The sequence below is a fragment of the Schistocerca serialis genome, chromosome 2 (genome assembly GCF_023864345.2).
Source record: "Schistocerca serialis cubense isolate TAMUIC-IGC-003099 chromosome 2, iqSchSeri2.2, whole genome shotgun sequence".
Classification (NCBI taxonomy): Eukaryota; Metazoa; Arthropoda; class Insecta; order Orthoptera; family Acrididae; genus Schistocerca; species Schistocerca serialis.
In genome coordinates, this window is record NC_064639.1 from 804,132,740 (window position 1) to 804,154,542 (window position 21,803).

General features: G+C 44.3%; 1 protein-coding gene across 1 annotated transcript in view; it reads right to left on the minus strand.

Moving 5' to 3' along the window:
- Positions 1 to 21,803, minus strand: part of LOC126456435 (ATP-binding cassette sub-family C member 4-like) — a 166,621-nt gene that overhangs the window by 10,269 nt on the left and 134,549 nt on the right. The window contains exons 19-22 of the mRNA XM_050092185.1: positions 20,473 to 20,600; positions 20,144 to 20,389; positions 8,060 to 8,220; positions 5,636 to 5,765 (exon numbers count right to left, since the gene is read on the minus strand). Of these exons, the coding sequence (XP_049948142.1) occupies positions 5,636 to 5,765; positions 8,060 to 8,220; positions 20,144 to 20,389; positions 20,473 to 20,600 (665 nt within the window). The remainder of the gene's footprint in view (positions 1 to 5,635; positions 5,766 to 8,059; positions 8,221 to 20,143; positions 20,390 to 20,472; positions 20,601 to 21,803) is intronic.

Below are 21,803 nucleotides of genomic sequence, written 5' to 3' on the forward strand. Positions count from 1 at the left end.
CCTTAAGTCGGTAGCAGATAGAAGTCAGTCTAGAGAACCTACATACAGAGAGTTACTGGCCAGTTCTCTTTACACCATCGGTAATACACACAGAGAGCGCCGTTTTCTTGCCTCAATTCACGCAGAAATATTATCACCTATAGACTGCCACAATACCTGGATTTACTCTCACTTTACAGCAGAAATTCTAGTATGCTATTTAATATATGAGTATTATATGTTTAATGTGGAGAACAATATACACTACTGGCCATTAAAATTGCTACACCAAGACGAAATGTTGATGATAAACGGGTATTCATTGGACAAATATATTATGGTTCAAATGGCTCTGAGCACTATGCGACTTAACTTATGAGGTCATCAGTCGCCTAGAACTTAGAACTAATTAAACCTAACTAACCTAAGGACATCACACACATCCATCCCCGAGGCAGGATTCGAACCTGCGACCGTAGCGGTCGCTCGGCTCTAGACTGTAGCGCCTAGAACCGCACGGCAACTCCGGCCGGCAAATATATTATACTAGAATTGACACGTGATTACATTTTGACGCAATTTGGGTGCATAGATCCTGAGAAATCAGTACCCATAACAACCACCTCTGGCCGTAATAACGGCCTTGATACGCCTGGGCATTGAGTCAAACAGAGCTTGGATGGCGTGTACAGGTACAGCTGGAAGGGAACACATAATAAGCCTGGACAGTAAACATGCGATGGCGACGTTGACGGTAGACTCGTCGTCGAGGCATAGTGCTTCAATGCTGTTGCAGATAGAGCTCACAGCGGAATGGTTCCGCTGGCGGGCTCTGTCCGCTTATATACAGAGCAAGTGACCTTGGTTACGTAACGCACTGATAACGGACTTAAGAGTCTGCAGGCACCAGCCGGGGTGTGTTATCCTGTACGCGCGCTGTAGTAGCTCTAGCAGCGCGCTCCGCTGGTGCGTCCGCCGGCCTGGCCCGAGGCAAGTCGGGCGGATTGCATAATGATGAAAAAATACATGTATGGATGAAAGGACTTGGTGTACTTGCTGAGAATGCAACTCTTGCTGGTGATGTAACCCTTTACTACAGTTATTAATAAAGTGTGATATGTAGCGTCAGCCATTAACCGATGAGCGTACATCGCGAACCGGGGGCTCAAGGATGCAACAGTTTGAAAAAAATCAAAAACGTAGTGCCGCACTGCCCGCTGAGCGCCTAGCGAGTCGATGACGCAACCCGCCCGACTTGGCTCGGCGCCAGGCCGGCGGACGCACCAGCGGAGCGCGCTGCTAGATACCACAATGGCCGCTATCGACAGGGGATCTCAAGTTGATTCCGTATTTCTAGATTTCCGGAAAGCCTTTGACACCGTTCCCCATAAGCGACTTCTAATCAAGCTGCGGCCCTATTGGGAATCGTCTCAGTTCTGCGACTGGATTCGTGATTTCCTGTCAGCAAGGTCGCAGTTCGTAGTAATAGACGGCAAATCGTCGAGTAAAACTGAAGTGATATCAGGTGTTCCCCAGTGAAGCGTCCTGGGACCTCTTCTGTTCCTGATCTATATAAATGACTTGGGTGACAATCTGAGCAGTTCTCTTAGGTTGTCCGTAGATGATGCTGTAATTTACCGTCTAGTAAGGTCATCCGAAGACCAGTATCAGTTGCAAAGCGATTTAGAAAAGATTGCTGTATGGTGTGGCAGGTGGCAGTTGACGCTAAATAACGAAAAGTGTGAGGTGATCCACATGAGTTCCAAAACAAATCCGTTGGAATTCGATTACTCGATAAATAGTACAATTCTAAAGGCTGTCAATTCAACTAAGTACCTCGGTGTTAAAATTACGAACAACTTCAGTTGGAAAGACCACATAGATAATATTGTGGGGAAGGCGAGCCAAAGGTTGCGTTTCATTGGCAGGACACTTAGAAGATGCAACAAGTCCACTAAAGACACAGCTTACACTACACTCGTTCGTCCTCTGTTAGAATATTGCTGCGCGGTGTGGGATCCTTACCAGGTGGGATTGACGGAGAACATCGAAAGGGTGCAAAAAATTGCAGCTAGTTTTGTATTATCAAGTATTAGGGGAGAGAGTGTGACAGATATGATACGCGAGTTGGGTTGGAAGTCATTAAAGCAAAGACGTTTTTCGTCGCGGCGAAATCTATTTACGAAATTTCAGTCACCAACTTTCTCTTCCGAATGTGAAAATATTTTGTTGAGCCCAACCTACATAGGTAGGAACGATGATCAAAATAAAATAAGAGAAATCAGAGCTCGAACAGAAAAGTTTAAGTGTTCGTTTTTCCCGCGCGCTGTTCGGGAGTGGAATGGTAGAGAGAGAGTATGATTGTGGTTCGATGAACCCTCTGCCAAGCACTTAAATGTGAATTGCAGAGTATGTAGATGCGGATGCCCATGCAACTTCAATACGACACCACAGTTCATCAAGAGTAGTGACTGGCGTATTGTGACGAGGCAGTTGCTCGGCCACCATTGACCAGACATTTTCAATTGGTGAGAGCAGCAGTCGAACATTTTCTGTATCCAGAAAGGCCCGTACAGGATCTGAAACTTGAAGTCGAGCATTATCCTGCTGAAATGTAGGATTTCGCAGGGTCGAGTGAAGGGTAGAGCCACGGGGTCGTACCACATCTGAAATGTGACGTCCACTGTTCAAAGTGCTGTCAATGTGAACAAGAGGTGACCGAGACGTGTAACCAATGGCACTCCATACCATCACGCCGGGTGATACGCCAGTATGGCGATGACGAATACACGCTTCCAATTTGCGTTCATCGCGATGTCGCCAAACACGGATGCGACCATCATAATGCTGGAAACAGAACTTGGACTCATCCGAAAAAATGACGTTTTGCCACTCGCGCACCCAGGTTCGACATTGAGTACACCACCACAGGCGATCCTGTCTGTGATGCAGCTTCAAGGGTAGCCGCAGCTATGGTCTCCGAGCTGATAGTCCGTGCTGCTGCAAACGTCGTCAAAGTGTTCGTGCAGATGGTTGTTGTCTTGCAAACGTCCAGATCTGTTGACTCAGGGACCGAGACGTGGCTGCACCATCCGTTACAGCCATGCGGATAAGACGCCAGTCATCTCGACTGCTAGTGATACGAGGCCGTTGTGATCCAGTACGGCGTTCCGTATTACCTTCCTCAACCCACCGATTCCATATTCTGCTAACAGTCATTGGATCTTGACCAACGCGAGCAGCAATGTCGCTATACGTTAACCCGCAATCGCGATAGTCTACAATCCGACCTTTATCAAAGTCGGAAACGTGATGGTACGCATTTTTCCTCCTTACACGAGGCATCACAACAATGTTTCACCAGCAACGCCGGTCACCTGCTGTTTGTGTATGAGAAATCGGCTGGAAACTTTCCTCATGTCAGCACGTTGTATGTGTCGCCACCGGCGCCAATCTTGGTGAATGCTGTGAAAAGCTTATCATTTACGTGTCACAGGATTTTCTTCCTGTCGGTTAAATTTCGCGTCTGTACCTCGTCATCTTCGTGGTGTAGCAATTTTTATGGCCACTAGTGTAATAGCCATTTGATACAATGTTCCGGGAAAATTGTGAATTGTCCAGGAAAAAAGGAATTTAATTTGTATTACTTGAGACACTCTGAAACGATTTCAGGATTTCCTGCTTGGATATTCTTTGTTGAATTTGGTGGCCTCCATACACATTTTTACTTCCCAGCTTAATGAATTTTAGATGAGATCATTGCGAATCTAGAAACTATGTCTCATATCGCAATGATGAACTGAGCCTGATATTGTAATGATGTTTAGAAACACCAAAGAATGAAAGAATGGCAACACGATCAACGAATCACTGAGATTTCACCGAAGGCCACTCTCTCTCTCTACGTAACCCTTCTATGCAGGCATACAGTTAGGTGCATCTGTCTGACGAAATTCCTTGATGACATGAATGACCTGCGTCTATTTTCTGTCGTAGCTGCAGTGAAGTAAGATCGAGAGGATCAAATACTTTCACATAACTTTTGTCGAATCGTAAAATTATCATCAGCTCCAGTTTCATTTCCTCAGGTGAGTGATTTCAGTTTATTTTCCTTTCCGCGATTACTTAACTCAGAATCTTTATTGTACACGTCGTACCATAACTGCAAGAGAAATCTGTATTAAGATCATTCCCTGTGAAACAGTTTCGGAAGACCGAATTCAGTATTCGGATTTCACTCTGCCATCTTATGTTTCGTTGCCAGTATGAGAACGGAGCGATAGCATACGTGGCTTCGATCAATACAGACTGTACGGAAGACCAAAAGTAATTCGGATTTTCATCGCATCAATCGCCAAAACTTTACTTTCTAATTCATTGAGTACCTTTCGCATTGAGTACCTCTCACATTGCTCTCCTTACGCTCATTCTTGTGTTGGTTCAGATTTTGTCTCTCAACATCGCTCTGACTATTTAAATCTGTGATGATGCTTTCCTTACCCTCGTAGTTAGTTTATACCAGGGCTGTTGACCTCACAGCCATGGTCGACACGTACATATGCCTAAAGTATATTGAACTGTACTTTCTACTTTTATTTATTAATTCTCCACATTTTTCTCAGATATGAATGTTTCGTGTTCACTGCAAAAATAATCTGCACTCTGTGTACCTAAGAACATATTCCTCGTGGGAAATACGGCAACATGATGATCATTTACAGGATTTCTTAAATCCTTTTTTTATAGGTATATGTTATTTTATTCTTAACTATTCTTAAGCGTCTTTCCCTCATTCATAAACACACACACACACACTCCACGCACGCCATTCAATAACACACTTAGAGCCGGCCACTGTGGCCGAGCAGTTCTAGGCGCTTCAGTCGGGAACCGCCCTGCTGCTAAGGTCGCAGGTTCGAATCCTGCCTCGGGCATGATGTGTGTGATGTCCTTAGATTAGTTAGGTTTAAGTAGTTCTAAGTCTAGGGGACTGATGACCTCAGATGTTAAGTCCCATAGTGCTCACAGCCATTTGAATCATTTTTGGAAATCACGCTGGGGTGACCCGATAGTGATTTGAACCTCGTATACCATCGCCATTCCATCAGTACCTTTCCAGAATCGTAAGTACGTATGTTTTCTGAAATCTGAGTCCATCTAGACAATAGAGTAACACAATTTCGGTGTTGAAATTTACTTTATCAAGACGGCCTAACATTGTACATCACCTATTACGAAAGGAGCCGGCCGAAGTGGCCGTGCGGTTCTAGGCGCTGCAGTCTGGAACCGCAAGACCGCTACGGTCGCAGGTTCGAATCCTGCCTCGTGCATGGGTGTGTGTGATGTCCTTAGGTTAGTTAGGTTTAATTAGTTCTAAGTTCTAGGGGACTAATGACCTCAGCAGTTGAGTCCCATAGTGCTCAGAGCCATTTTTTTTATTACGAAAGGTACGTCATTCTACGAGTTGTTGCAGCTAAGGAAGCAAATAGAAACGCAAAAATATTTTTCCATGACATTTCTATAAGGAAAATATGCATTGTGGCATTCTTTATGACAATTAATAACGGTTTGATTTAACTGGCGTATAAGTATCTAGCAGAATTAAATCTGTTTATCAGATACTGACTACTCTATTAGTTAATTCAGCATAGCTTACCACCATAGTTCCCGCATCCATCACGAGAACCTTATCTGAGTCCATAATGGTGTTAAGTCTGTGGGCTATGGTCAGCACTGTACAGTGCTTGAACTTCCTACGGATAGTAGCCTGGATAAGCGCGTCGGTCCTGCAACAAATATTTGCAAATTTACACTGCTCTTTTGTTTACAAGATGACGCTGACATATTTCTAATTTGAGGAAGAGCTCTCATGTTACCGTAGTTGTTATCCTCACTCCTAAGAATGCTTTGAATCACATCTCCACGCCGGCCGGAGTGGCCGAGCGGTTCTAGGCGCTTCAGTCTGGAACCGCGCGACCACTACGGTCGCAGGGTCGAATCCTGCCTCGATTATGGATGTGTGTGATGTCCTTAGGTTAATTAGGTTTAAGTAGTTCTATGTTCTAGGGGACTGATGACCTCAAAAGTTAAGTCCCATAGTGCTCAGAGCCATTTGAACCACATCTCCACTTTACTCAATTCTATAACATTCTCTTCATATGAGCGTAACTATTGCAATCTGTACTCACATTAACTTGATTACTGTAGTCAAGCCCGTAGTAATTTTTACTCTTCCTCACCAACCCCCATTCTCCAAACACACACACATGCTGCATATTTCCCTCGATAACAGAATTAAGTATTTCTCGAAAACTGAAAACGTATCCTATAAACCGTTCCTTTCTTTTAGTTGTGCTATAAATTTATTTTCTCCACGATTCTATTCAGCATCTTTCAATTAGTTATCCGACCTACCTATCTTCTCGCCAGAATTCTTGTGTAGCACACGTTTGAAAAAGCTTTATTCTCTTCTTGTCTGTACAGTTTATTGCCCACGTTTCACTTCTGTACGAAGTTACTCTCCATTTACCTTTGTGTTAGACGTGAAGATATTTCTCTTTTTTAGAAAACTCACCTTGCTATTGCAGGTCTACATATACTATCTGATCAAAACAGACCACACATCTGTTAGTGGACACTAATAACGGTTGTGCTTACCATTCGCCTTTATGGCGGCTTGAATTCTGCTGGTGACACTTTAAATGAAACATCTGAATGTCTGTCCAGGAAGGTAGCATCTGGCTCTTCCTCAAGAGCCGAAACCAGAGAAAACAGTGATGTTGGACGCTGGGGTCTGGAGCTAAGTCAACGTTCTACTTCAGCCCATAAGCGTTCAGTTCGGAACCCTGGAGAGACCAGTCCACTTAGGAAGGTTGTTATCCACACTGCCTCTCAGATGCTGCTTCACGACAGGATGTATTATCAAGCTAATACAATCGTCATCTCCGAACAATTGCTCTACGGTACGCAGTACAGAACATTGTAAAATCTGTTCATATCTTTCCGCATTTAGCGTTGCCTTAAGCTGACGTCATGTGGTTTGCAAGCACCCTCCGCTGTGCTCGACTGTCCCTGTCCGCCAGTACACGAGGAGTGCCTGCTCTTGGTTTAGCTATCGACGTTCCCTAGCGCGTCCACTCCACAGTCACGTCACGAACAGTCGACTTGTGTGGCTTTACATGGGTTGAAATGTCCCAGAAGGCTTCATTACACAGGCGACATCCAAAGACTAGTTCGTGCTTGAAGTCACCTAACTTTCCTGACAGACACATTCTACTGTTACTGCTTCTTCACTGACAACACAGTACTCCACCTTCTCCTTTTACACTGGTGGTTCACCTCTCGTGACATTTAGTGGTGGATTCTGCATTACACAGTGGATTCCGGATAGTTTCGATTGGATAATGTGTTACACCACTTTCACTTCCAACATCGTCGGTTATGTTATCCAAATAACAAACCTCGTCTGCTATTTCATGTGCCCCATTTCTTAATCTGATTCCACCATAATGCCTTGAGTTAATTCGAATACATTCCATTGCATTTGTTATATACAAATAATTCTTCGGAAGTTCGTTTCAGGAAGCGGTCTTTCATACATTGGGAAAGGGTGGCTCAATTAAAAATATTCTACTTTGTAATTTATCCAAATGACGCGTCAATATCTACATCTACTCTGAAACTTGCCTCGAAATGTGCAGCAGAGGCTATGTAAGGGAGCTTCATCTTCTACTCATGGAAGTATCGAACGAAGAGATACTGCCTGTACGCCTCTTTGTGAGTACTTACTTCGCTATTTTAATTCCAGACATCTCTACAGAGTCATCACGTAGGGACGCAAAGAATGTTCGTAGTTTTTTCTCTGAATAACTTTTTTATGCGTCGGCACAATCTACATTCAGGGTAACAGCATCAGTGCGGAATGTGCGCTAATCATTGGCAGCTCCGGTCAAAGGCAATAGCTAAACGTGAGACATTTGAAGCTGAACACTGCCACTTGAAAACTTGGAAAATGTTGCTATGGCTTTACAGTTCTTACTATGACCGCGAAAGCTTAAGTATTTTTGGTGTAAATACTCACTCTGGATCGACGTTTGCGGTGGCTTCGTCGAGCACCAGGATCCTGTTGTTCCTGAGAATGGCCCTCGCCAGACACACCAGCTGCCTCTGGCCCACGCTGAAATTACTGCCGCCTTCCGTCACCCGGAAGTCCAGTGTCTGTATGCTCGACTTGAGCTCCACCTGTGAAATTATAGGATAAAATGGAACAACCTGAGAAATATATATTAATAGTTCTACAGTTCTGGATGAAAAGATATCAGTGACAAGATCCCCTAATGACACTGCTGTCCTCTGTAAAAGTATGGAAAAAATCCAAGACCTGTTGAATTAGATGAAAAGTCTACATATCACAGAATGGTGACCGAGAGAAAACGAAAGAATATCTAATGTACTGAGACACAGCAGAACGATACTAGAGATAAAATTAGCATCTAAAGTGGGCACTATATGGTAGAAGAATTTAAGTTATGAGACCTTGGAAACAAAATAAAACAAGAAGGATATAAGAAGCAGGGCATTACAGACAGAGAAAGCAATCCTCATTAAAAGAAGTTCACTAGTATGAAATATAGATGCTAAGCTGAGACAGAAATCTCTGAGAATGTACGTCTGGGGCGAGACTTTGAATGGAAGTGAATTGTGGACTGTGGGAAAATCGGGAAAGAAGTGAATCGAAGCGTTTCAGATGTGGTATTACTGAAGGATGCTTATAATTGACTGAACAGATAAGAAATGAGGCTTTCATGCAGAATTGAGCAGAAGAAGTTGAAACAGGGCAAATCGGTTAGGAGAAGTAGGAAAAGTGTTAAGACGTCATAGAAAAGCTACCTTTAAGAGACCTCTAGAAGGATTGAATTGTGTGGGAAGAAAAGGCTGGAAAGTTATACACAATAAATATATGAGTATGTGTAGTGTAAATCCTACTCTGAGTGAAGAGATTAGCACAAAACAGGTAATCGTGGCTAGCCTCAACATCTAGTCAAAAAACTGAAGATAGCCCCCACTCCTCAAAAATAATTACGACGCCATGATAGTATTTACTGCACTCTGACCGCAGATCAACCAGAGATTGCTAGATGTCCTGCCACAAAGAGCGTGCGAGCTTGTGACCTCCACGACCTGTGTTGAGGTGTGTGCGTCCGAGACCTCGTCATCCTTTCGTGGTTTCACAGTACTTTAACCATAGCACATAGTTTCTCATGACAGTAGCATGAGAACAGCCGACCAACTTCGTCTTTTCCGAGATACTCGTTCCAGGTTACGAAATTCCGCTCTTTTTCAAAATCGCTTATGCGAATTGCTTTTCTCCATTTGCGGTCTAGGATGTCTCCCCATTCGTCTCTGCTACGCGTATATATGTCAAGGTGACGGAAGTCAGTGGATAGCGATATTCACGTCTACAGGCATATAATAGGGCAGTGCATTGGCGGAGCTGTATTTGTACTCAGGTGTCTCATGTGAAAAGGTTTACTGTGTGATTATGGCAGCTCGACTGGGATTAATAGAGTTCGAACGCGGAATGGTAGTTGGAACTAGACCCAGGGGAAATTCCACTTCGGAAATAGTAGAGAATTCAATATTCCGAGATCGACAGTATCAAGAGCGTACCGAGAATGTCAAATTTAAGGCATCACCTCTCATCATAGACAGTGCAGTTGTCGACGGCCTTCACTTAACTACCGAGAGCAGCGGCGTTGGCGTAGAGTTCTCAGTGTTAACAGACAAGCAATATTGCGTGAAATATTCGCAGAAACCAATGTGCGACGAACAACGAACGCTCCATTTGGAGAGTAAGGAAAAAGTTTGCGTTAACGTTCTATGCCAGCTGACGAACGGCGCGAGTGTCTTTGCTAACAGCACATCTCTTGCAACACCTCTCCTGGGCTCGTGTCCACGTCGGTTGGATCCTTGACGACTGTAAAACCGTGGCTTGGTCAGATGAGTCCGATTTCAGTTGGTGAGAGCTGATGGTAGGGTTCGAGTGTGGCGCACACCACACGCAGCCATCGACCCAAGTTGTGAGCAAGGCACTGTGCAAGCTGGTGGTGGTTGAATAATGGTGTGGGCTGTGTTTGCGTGGAATGGAGTAGGTCCTCTGGTCCAACTGAATAGATCATTGACTGGAAATGATTATGTTCGGCTACTTGAAGACCATTTGCATTCATGCACTTGAAGTTCGCAAACAACGATGGAATGTGTATGGACGACAGTGCGCCACGTCACTGGGCCACTGAAGAACATTCTGGACAAAACCAGCGAATGATTTGGCACCCTGATCGTCCGATATGAATCCCATCGAACATTTGTGGGACTTAATCGAGAGGTCAGTTCGGGCTCGAAATTTTGCATCGGCAACGCCTTCTCAATTAAGGACTACTGGGGACTTCCAACGATTTGTTGAGTCCATGCCAAGTCGAGTTGCTACACTCCTCCAGTCAAATCCGGCCATCCTGATTTAGGTTTTCCGTGATTTCCCTAAATTGCTCCAGGCAAATGCCGGGATGGTTCCTTTGAAAGCGCACGGCCCACTTCATTCCCCATCCTTCCCTAATCCGATGAGACCGATGACCTCGCTATCTGGTCTCTTTCCCCAAACAACCCAACCCAACCCCCTCCAGTCAAAAGCAGATTCGACAAGATATTACGCGGTATCTCATAATTTTTGTCACCTCAGTGTGTTTTCCTTGCCGTGCCATGTGCCCATAGTGCCACCAGGCTGCACTCAGTCTCGCAGTGGACAATGATCTCAATGTTTTGGTTCATCACAGTATTTGTGGTGACTGGCCCGCCCTGTGTATGAATTAGAAATACTTCCTTCTCAGTTACTGAGTTCCTCATTCCTTTTTCTCGAATACGTCTGTGCAAATATAGACGCAGACGTGCATAGAGAATATTTACGCATAGAGGTATCTGAGAAACGATGTGGTGATATCCTCCGCGGTAATTGTGTCATTTCTACACTTAGTGTATATCTTCTCCTTTCGTCCTTTCTTTTAATGCAGTAGTTGTTTATCTCATATATTACGCCCTGTGTGTATGCGAAGGTTTTCGAAGTTTATCGATGAGTCAAAATCTTCTTGGCTTACCAACGGCCACGTTCTGAAGTGACGCTCTTAGTAGTCCGAGAAGATTTTATTGTAAGGTAGACTAAGGTAGGTGGGCAACGTAAGGCCAGGCAAGCCAATGCACATCTGTGGTGAAAGTACGCTAGATAACTTCTAAATGGCTGCACCTACTTGATTTTGAAGTATCTCTGGTCGCCTAACGTGAGGTTGTTCCTTCTAGCAGATTTCAGTGTAACCATATGCTGACTTATTAGTCTGGCCTACACGTCGTTGTAATTTCTGTCGCAAAGTTTCTTGGATGAATCACAGGTTCTAGTTGTATTATTCAGTTTGTCTATTCACTGTGTAATGTATTAACACTTAGTCATTTAGACATCAAGTCATGAGGCCATACTCTGATGGCGTTAGTTACTTTCATGTCTTACCTTCCTCAGTATGTTAATTGCTTGAGACTGTGTAGGAATTACAGAATTTCAGAGTTTTTTCACAGTATTAATATGCTATTCCATGAGCCTCCTTCGCTGGCTCCTGGTTCAAATGGCTCTGAGCACTATGGGACTTAACATCTGTGGTCATCAGTCCCCTAGAACTTAGAACCACTTAAACCTAACTAACCTAAGGACATCACACACATTCATGCCCGAGGCAGGATTCGAACCTGCGACCGTAGTAGTCGCGCGGTTCCGGACTGAGCGCCTGAACCGCTAGACCACCGCGGCCGCTGGCTCCTGGTTATGTTGTCAATTGGTCGAATCCATGTAGTCTCAGTACGTCTTTTTTCGCATATTTTAAGTTTTCTAAGGACTATAAACTGACCCTAATTAATGGGATATAATACAATATTTTAATAAACATTTTTTATTTTTTTGTAGTGGTAAACATTGAATCAGCCAACGTGCAACAGAGGCGAGCCCAGTGGTCAACAGAGCAGACGGAGTTAACTTCACTTGCAACTTGTGATTGGGTGTAGGTGATGAAAGATTCAAGAAAATTTCATATTCCCAGACTGACACTTCGAAACCACACTATTTTTCTTAAATAGCCGAAAGAAAGGCAGGATGACATTGTATTCTAAGTATAGAGCAAGAGAGGGAACTCTGTCACCGAATTTTTCGACTGGCACATGTAGGATGCCTGTCACAATCAATATTTTCAAACGCAGTGTCACCTTCTGTGCAGAGAACAAAATTCCAAACCCTTTCAAAAATATACCAATAAAATAGGACGCTAATGAATGGAACTGTTTCTAAAATGTCACCAACGAATAGGACGCTGTAGGACGCAAAATCTAAATTCCGGAAGGGTTCGAAATCGGACTGACTACTTTATCAAACTAAAACAACTAATGGATCGAATCGGAATAGCTGATAAACCTCATCTGCTATAAAATATCGATGAGAAAGGTTTTAGACCAACATTGCACCACCAGCAACTGGTACTGGCACAAAAGGGAGCTACACGAACGCTCTTGCTAGTTCTAGAACACGCTGAGAATGCCATGGTTGTTATATGTGGGAACGATTTGTCACGTTACATTTCTCCCATGATTTTGTTCAGGAGGCAGAGACTGAGACCAGAGTGGGAAGAAAACTTCTTCCTGGCAGCAAAGCTGTGCTGACGCCCACGGGGAGTATGACCAAAGACGTTCTCACATATCGGCTCGACCACTTTTCACAGTACAAGAAGAATGTCGATAAAACATAACTTATTTTTGAAGGGCTTTCTTCACACGGTGACATTGGATCTGATCCTGCAGCGGAAAGACAAAACATTACTCTTTTTAGCCTCTCGAATATTACCACCCACGAATTGCAACAGATAGATGAACCAGTCTTCAAATCCTTTGAGACGTAATGGAATGATAAAGTGCACAAGTACTAAGTGTCTCATCCAGAACGTTAAAAGAGCACAGCTACATCTTGGAAAATATTTTCTAGTGTTTGGGATAGACCAATGACTACTGGGTTCAAAGCAACAGCGATATATGCATATAATCCAGACATTATTTCGAAAACTGCATTCGCTCCCTCAGCTTTGTTCGAGATCTCGCCCGACATTTCTGGCAACAGCTCTCCGCCATCCACACCTGCTGCAGCGACACATCAGTTACCGAATGCAAGTGGGGACTCCTCACTCTTCATATTCTTCTGCTTTAAATGTTCCCCAAAGTTCTTTAAGAGGAGTCCTGTCCACGCCTAAAATGAAGGAGCAAAAAACATCCAGACCGTAAGCCTTGACTTCCAGAGCGCGGAAGCTGTGAAGTCCCTTGCTTGGTGGAGAGCAAGTCTGCAGGTGCAAAGAAGACGATGCCGATCAAAAACTAATTTCCAGGAATCCCTCTCAAAGCACCAGTCTACGAAATTCGTCTGTGACCTAGTATTTTGTTTGTTTGTGATGAGCATCTTGTAACTGATGAGATGCTTTGTCTTCAGTGAAACGCTTATGTTCGTCTGTTGGATTGACAAAAAATACACTGAAGAGCCTAAGAAACTGACAAACCTGCATAACATCGTGCAGAGCCCCCGCGAGTACGCAGAAGTGCCGCAACACGACGTGGCACGGTCTCGACTAACGTCTGAAGTAATGCTGTAAGGAATTGACCCCACGAATCCTGCAGAGCTGTCCATAAACCCGTAAGAGTACGAGGTAGTGGAGATCTCATCTGAACAGCATGTTGTAAGGCATCCCAGATATGATCAACAGTGTTCACGTCTGGGAAGTAGAAGGCTAGAGGAAGTGTTTAAACTCAGAAGAGTGTTCCTGGAGCCACTCTGTAGCACGTCTGGACGTGTGAGGTGTCACATTCTCCTGCTGGAATTGCCAAAGTCGGTCGGAATGTACAATGGACATGAATGGATGCAGGTGATCAGACAGGATGCTTACGTATCACCTGTCAGAGTCGTATTTAGACCTATCAGGGGTCCCATATCATTCCAACTGCACACGCCACACACCGTTAGAGAGCCTCCACCAGCTTTAACAGTCCCCTGCTGACATGCAGTGTCCATGGATTCATGAGGTTGTCTCCATATGCGTACATGTCCATCCGCTCGATACAATTTGAAACGACACTTGTCCGACAACGCAACATGTTTCCAGTCATCAACAGTCTACTGTCGGTGTTGACGAGCCCAGGTGAGGAGTAAAGCTTTGTGTCGTGCAGTCATCAAGGTAAACGAGTGGGCCTTCGCCTCCGAGAGCCCATATCGATGATGTTGCGTTGAATGGTTCACACGCTGGGCCCTGCATTGAAATCTGCAGCAATTCGCGGAATTGTTGCACTTCTGTCACGTTGATCGATTCTCTTCACTCTTCGCTGGTCCCGTTCTTGCAGGGCATTTTTCTGGCCGCAGCGATGTCGGAGATTTAATATTTTACCGGATTCCTGATATTCACGGTACACTCATGAAATCGTCGTACGGGAACATCCCCACTTCATCGCTGCCTCGGTGATGCTGTGTTCCATCGCTCGTGCACCAACTACAACACCACGTTAAGACTCACTTAAATCTTGATAACCTGCCAGTGTAGCAGCAGTGACCGTCTAACAACTGCGCCAGGCGCTTGTTGTCTCATATAGGCGTTACCGACAGCAGCGCCGTATCCTGCCTGTTTACAAATCTCTGTATTTGAACAAGCATGCCTATGCCATTTTCTATGGGGCTTTAGTGTAATTCTGATACTTTCATTTGCCCAAAGTAAGAAAATTATTTCATTATCAGTCTGAAATTATGTACAAGAACTATTCAGTATCTTACAAGTACACTGCTGGCCATTAAAATTGCTACACCAAGAAGAAATGCAGATGATAAACGGGTATTCGTTGGACAAATATATTATACTAGAACTGACATGTGATTACATTTTCACGCAAATTGGATGCATTGATCCTGAGTAGTCAGTACACAGAACAATCACCTTTGGCCGTAATAACGGCCTTGATACGCCTGGGCATTGAGTCAAACAGAGCTTGGATGGCGTGTACAGGTACAGCTGCAGATGCAGCTTCAACACGATACCACAGTTCATCAAGAGTAGCGACTGGCGTATTGTCACGAACCAGTTGCTCGGCCACTATTGACCAGACTTTTTCAGTTGGTGAGAGATCTGGAGAATGTGCTGACCAGGGCAGTAGTCGAACATTTTCTGTATCCAGAAAGGCCCGTACAGGACCTGCAACTTGCGGTCGTGCATTATCCTGCTGAAAATGTAGGGTTTCGCAGGAATCGAATGAAGGGTAAAGCCACGGGTTGTAACACATCTGAAATGTAACGTCCGCCGTTCAAAGTGCCGTCAATGCGAACAAGAGGTGACCGAGACGTGTAACCAATGGCACCCCATACCATTACGCCGGGTGATACGCCAGTATGATGATGATGAATACACGCTTCCAATGTGCGTTCACCGAGATTTCGCCAAACTCGGATGCGACCATCATGATGCTGTAAACAAAACCTGGATTCATTCGGAAAAATTACGGTTTGCCATTCGTGCACCCAGGTTCGCCGTTGAGTACACCATCGCAGGAGCTCCTGTCGGTGATGCAGCGTCAAGGGTAACCGCAGCCATGGTCTCCGAGGTGATAGTCCATGCTGTTGCAAACGTCGTCGAACTGTTCGTGCAGATGGTTGTTGTCTTGCGAACGTCCCCATCTGTTGACTGAGGGATCGAGACGTGGCTGCACGATCCGTTACAGCCATGCGGATAGCGGGCCGGTGTCGCCTAGCGGTTCTAGGCCCTTCAGTCTGGAACCGCGCGACTGCTACGGTCGCAGGTTCGAATCCTGCCTCGGGCATGGATGTGTGTGATGTTCTTAGGTTAGTTAGGTTAAAGTAGTTCTAAGTTCTAAGGGACTGATGACCTAAGATGTTAAGTCCCATAGTGCTCAGAGCCATTTGAACCATTTTTGAACCATGCGGATAAGATGCTCAAATGGTTCAAATGGCTCTGAGCACTATGGGACTTAACTACTGAGGTCATCAGTCCCCTAGAACTTAGAACTACTTAAACCTAACTAACCTAAGGACATCACACACATCCATGCCCGAGGCAGGATTCGAACCTGCGACCGTAGCGCTCACGCGGTTCCAAACTGACGCGCTTAGAACCGCACGGGATAAGATGCCTGCCATCTTGACTGCTAGTGATACGAGGCCGTTGGGATCCAGCACGGCGTTCCGTATTACCCTCCTGAACCCACCGATCCCATATTCTGCTAACAGTCATTGGATCTCGACCAACGCGAGCAGCAATGTCGCGATACGATAAACCGCAATCGCGATAGGCTACAATCCGACCTTTATCAAAGTCGTAAACGTGATGGTACGCATTTCTCCTCCTTACACGAAGCATCACAACAACGTTTCATCAGGAAACGCCGGTCAACTACTGTTTGTGTATGAGAAATCGGTTGGAAACTTTCCTCATGTCAGCACGTTGTAGGTGTCAACACCGGCGCCAGCCTTATGTGAATGCTTTGAAAAGCTAATCGTTTGCATATCACAGCATCTTCTTCCTGTCGGTTAAATTTCGCGCCTGTAGCACGTCACCTTCGTGGTGTAGCAATTTTAATGGCCAGTAGTGTATTGTATGAGTATATAGTTCTGATGGAGAATTAAATGAATTAAACGACGTCTAAATCGTTACGGGTAGTCGATTATTCGTGTAACATGATATTGCCTTGTTGGTAGCACCGTGGTTCCTTGTCTCCAATAAGGCCTCTGCGCGTTGCCTTATTACAGTTATCATATCAAAATTACGGTATACTTCCAGCATAGGTCGATTAAGTGTTACTGAATTAGTAATTTTTTACAAGCAGAAAGTAAAACCCAAGTGGCAGCATGAAACACTTATGGCCTCTACAAACAGTTTCAAACCTTAGTATAGCCTTATTTCGTTCGTCTGTCTTATATAGCTTCCTACGATTTTTATTTTCCATTTGGAAGTTCATTATGGGAGCGGGATTATAATTCCAGTTATCTGTAGCAACGTCTTTCAGCATATCAAACAAGTTTTTTGTGCTATCTTCTTTGATGATGATGATAATGATGATATGAGTTTGGTTTGTAGAGCACTCAACAGCGTGGTTATCAGCGTCCGTACAAATGCCCATTCTTTTCACTTACCAGTCTCGTCATTTTGCTGAATGAAGATGAAATGATGACGACAACACAGACACGCAGTACCTTGGGTTCCTTGTCGACATTACTTCGCCCCATTGTCCTACTTTGAAAAACAAGCTTTTTATTTTCCTTAGCACAGGAGACGAGTCACAAGTTTCTGAATCGTTTCAGTGTTTTAAGAACGCCGTTTGTTGTTATTTGCATTAAAAACTATTATTCACGCCTTAAATGCTACTCTAGGCCTTCGCCATCTTTTTTATGGGAACGAATACAGAATTTTAATACACTAATATATTCCCTGTATACACTATCCCAAATTTTCAAAGTGATTTGTATACAGCGTGAATATAATTAAAGTTAAACTTCCAGAACGCTGTAGAAATAACACCACCGGTCAGAACGACGCCAAATCGCAACGGAATATTATCGGAGAAGGAGGAAGACGTGTGGCAGAAGAAAAAAAAATAGTGTGAAAATTGATCAGTGTGTCAGAATACGTAAATGAAAACACCTGGCCGGCAGAGGTGGCCGAGCGTTTCTAGGCGCTACAGTCTGGTACCGCGCGACCGCTACGGTCTCAGGTTCGAATCTTGTTTCGGGAATGGATGTGTGTGATGTGCTTAGGTTAATTAGGTTTAAGTAGTTCTAAGTTCTAGGGGACTGATGACCTCAGAAGTTAAGTCCCATGGAGCTTAGATCCATTTGAACCATTTTGAAAACACCTGTCGCGCGCACGATCCACTGAAGTTTGTATAAACACGCCGGGTACACCGCTTTTCCTCCTTCGTGTCTGCGACGTTCGCCATGACTGTCTCAATGCAGTATAGCGCTCTGCTTGTAAAGCTGTATTAGAAGAATGGTAACTGTGCACACGTTGCTCTGCAGAAGTTCCGGACACTGAAGGGTTTGAAGAAAGGCGTTAGTCCGATGACTGGCATGGGTCTGGAGAAAATGATTCGGAAATTCGAAAAGACGGGTTCTTTTGATGTGCAAGCTTGCAGTGGGAGAAAACGTATTGATTCGACGTCAGTGGAAGTAGTGGCCATAGCAATGCAGGAGGAGACGAGTGGTGGTGAGCAAACGTGGAGTGCACGGAGAATTGCCCGAACATTGGACATACCCGCAAGCACGGTGTGTAAATTCCTACGAAACATCCTTCTTTGCTATCCATTAAAAAGTACCATAGTGCACGACTTGCTTCATGTTGACCTGCCAGCAAGAGAGACCTTTAGAATTTCTTGCCGTGGAAGATTTCGTGGACAAATGAAGCCAAAGCCCACTTACATCTGATAGGATACGTCAATACACAGAATTGTCGAATATGGGCAACGGAAAATCCATACGCACATCAACCAGTACCACTTCAACTTTAATCGGTCCCTGTGTGGTGCGGGTTTACAGCATCATTTATCATAGGGCTATATTTTTTCGAAGAGACAGGTGCTTGCGGTCCTGTTACCTGTACCGTCACTGGTAAGCGCTATGAGTGTCTTTTACGCAGACACGTCATTCCAACTGTCCAACAGCGTGGATGTGTGGATGGGATCATTTTTATGCAAGATGGCGCATCTCCGCACATTGCAAATCCAGTTAATCCGCTGATGAAGCGCCATTTCGGAAACGCTAGAATTATTAGTCGCCATTGCCCCACAGGTTGGCCGTCCCGATCATCTGATCTTAATCCGTGTTATTTCTGAGTGTGGGTCTATCTGAAAGATGTGTTCTTTGATCCGACTGCAAACTTAGCTGCATTGAAGGCACGCATTGCGCTCCACATTCTGGACGTGACCCCTGGGAACACTTCGATCAGTTATGGAACATACTGTTTCGCGATTTCAACTTGTTGCAGAGAACGGTGGACGGCATATTGAACATGTTTCGCGTCGATTTGATTTTGATTGATGCTTTTTATGCGGTTTTTAGCCTCAGGACAATTAAACACCGATTTTTTCCCATCCGATGTGATATGACCTTGCCGTGGTGGATGGGCTTACGTAACTAACTGTATCACACCTGCACACCCATGCACACTGTGTAGTTTAGTTTGTTTAACTTTAAACTTACACCTTAGGCATTTGTAGTCGACCACTATTAAATTATGATGTATACAGCGCCATCTATTGCTACATTTTGTACCTGTTTATTTCTCTTCTGACATACGTTCTCCCCCTTCTCCGATAATATTCCGTTGCAATTTGACGTCTTTCTGACAATTGGTGTTTTTTCTACAGCTGTTTGAAAGTTTAACTATAATCACCCTGTACATCTTGGCATATTGTTATTGGTATTACTTTATTTCACAAATATTACTCAGGGTGCGCTAACTGTAGATAAATATAATGTGAATCTATTCTTTCTAGGTGCTCTCTTCAAGAATTGCGAAAACCTGCAAATCGATCGAGGAGCACTAAGACTTCAAACACTTGAATCAGATTTAAGAAAGGAGTGGTTCAAATGCGTAACTGAAGAAAGAGAGGGGTGATTTGGTTTACCGTTGGCTCGACGTCAAGGTCATTGGAGACGAAGCTCCAAGTGTGGAAGGATGGGGAAGCATAACGGCAGGCCCTCTTAAAAAAAACATCCTGGCGTTGTCATTCATTATTTTAGGGGATAGCTCGACCGGGATTTGAACTATCGTCCTACAGAATACGAGTCCAGTATCTTTCCCTTGCACTATTTTTCTGTGTACTTGGCTGGCCACGCATATTTTTGTGTTCAATGGTCTCTGTAAACTCCTGCAAATAACTGTTTGAGTAATGGTTGCTTTGAGTTAGCCCAGACTGATTTTCTTCCCTAACGTTGTCCAACCAATGCTTCAAGACTTTCGGTTGCAGAATATAATCAAAGCATTATGTCATTGACATTTGCATGGATATACATTAGACATGTTCAGTAAATTTACATATAGGGCCTCACCTCTTCAAGCACATCCCAAAGTTTTCCATCTTCAAACTCCGAAAACGGGTCAAGGTTGAAGCGGAGAGTCTCTGAGAAGAGCACAGGTTCCTGTGGTATAATGGAGATGTGTTTCCGCAAGTCGTGCAGTCCCAGGGTGCTGGTGTCCACATCGTCAATCAGAATGGCTCCCTCTATAGGGGCCAGCCGGAAGAGAGCGGAGATAAGGGACGACTTCCCTGCGCCTGTTCGACCGACGATGCCAACCTAGACAGATATGGAAGATGTAGCAGCTACGTAAAGACATACACACGACCATTTCTGATGTGATTAAGAATGTATAGCAAAACCTTATGGGTAGGGTGAATCGTGAAATTGAGGTTCTTGAGAACTGGTGGATCTGTTGGGCTGTATTTGAGATACATCTTCTGGAAGACGACCTGTCCCCGCTGTGGCCATGAGGTAGGTGGTTTCTTGTCTGAAACAAGCAAATTAATGGTAGAGAGAGGCAGACAGAGTTGTGAGACGTTACGTTCAGTATGTTCATTCGTTTCCGGTAGTCATTCGAAACTGCTTGGAATTGTGAAAGCAATTTTATGAATGAATTACATAACATCAGGGCACTTAGATTTGTTACATTTTTAACTGTCTGAGTGTTGACTGTGATCGTAAGTCACCGCAGCGAAGAAATAAAAGCAGCAAATTGATCCATGTGTCCTGTATTTGTAGAATCACAGTTATAATCGAAATGCAACTGCCTTAAGCTAGATCGTGCACGGTGCCGTTCTTAAGGCAGTGCCTGTGAAATTCAGTTTATTATCAAACCTCAGATTAATTATTGTCATCCAAAGAGAGTAAGTTTTAAGGGAACAAAAATCGAACTAAATATTTCAAAGTGTAATGGACAGTAGCGTTTGTGACCCTGACAGATGTGTGTCGGAATATAATTTGTTTACCGTCTGTATTGATCTTGTCAACGATTCAGCGGTACTGTCTAATCTTCCCTTATACATCCCTTGTCAAAAGGGAACTGTTATAAGATGTGGTCAGAGTTTTTGTAATGAAGCTTGTTTTCCGACTGCTGAGGGAACCGGTAACTCAGCAGGAAACACGAATCAAGCACTGACAGAAATTCTGCATTGCTATCTTTTTAGAATTCACCATTTTTGATGGTGTATAATGTTTAGTTATTTCTTTTCCATGTCAGTTCTTTGTACTCATTCTACAGGGTGACTTTTTCCACCGTGTACAAACTCTAGGGAGGATACGGAACAAAAAAGATCTAATGGCCTTGCATCCGGAAAGGCATGGTTTCCATGCTGCAGACCGTTAATTCAATCTGCGGTCTAATACGTACTATAGCATGCAGTCACAGTTACAGTACGTGTTTGAAAATGGTTTCCACGTGCAACTCATGCATGTACGCGCCTTAACATGTTCTGTCTCACACGTTCATATCTACCAGGCTGCATTCGAACAGTGTTAAGGGCAACATGAATACGCTGCTCCAGTATTTGGAATACGCTCTGCATGCATGATACTTTTAAGATGGCCCCATGATCAGAAATCTTACGGGTTCAGATCCGGTGAACGAGCAGGTCATGGAACTGGGCCCCCTTGTCCGATCCACCGACCAGGCAAGACACGATTGAGATGCATCCGGACGTTAACGGCGATGTGG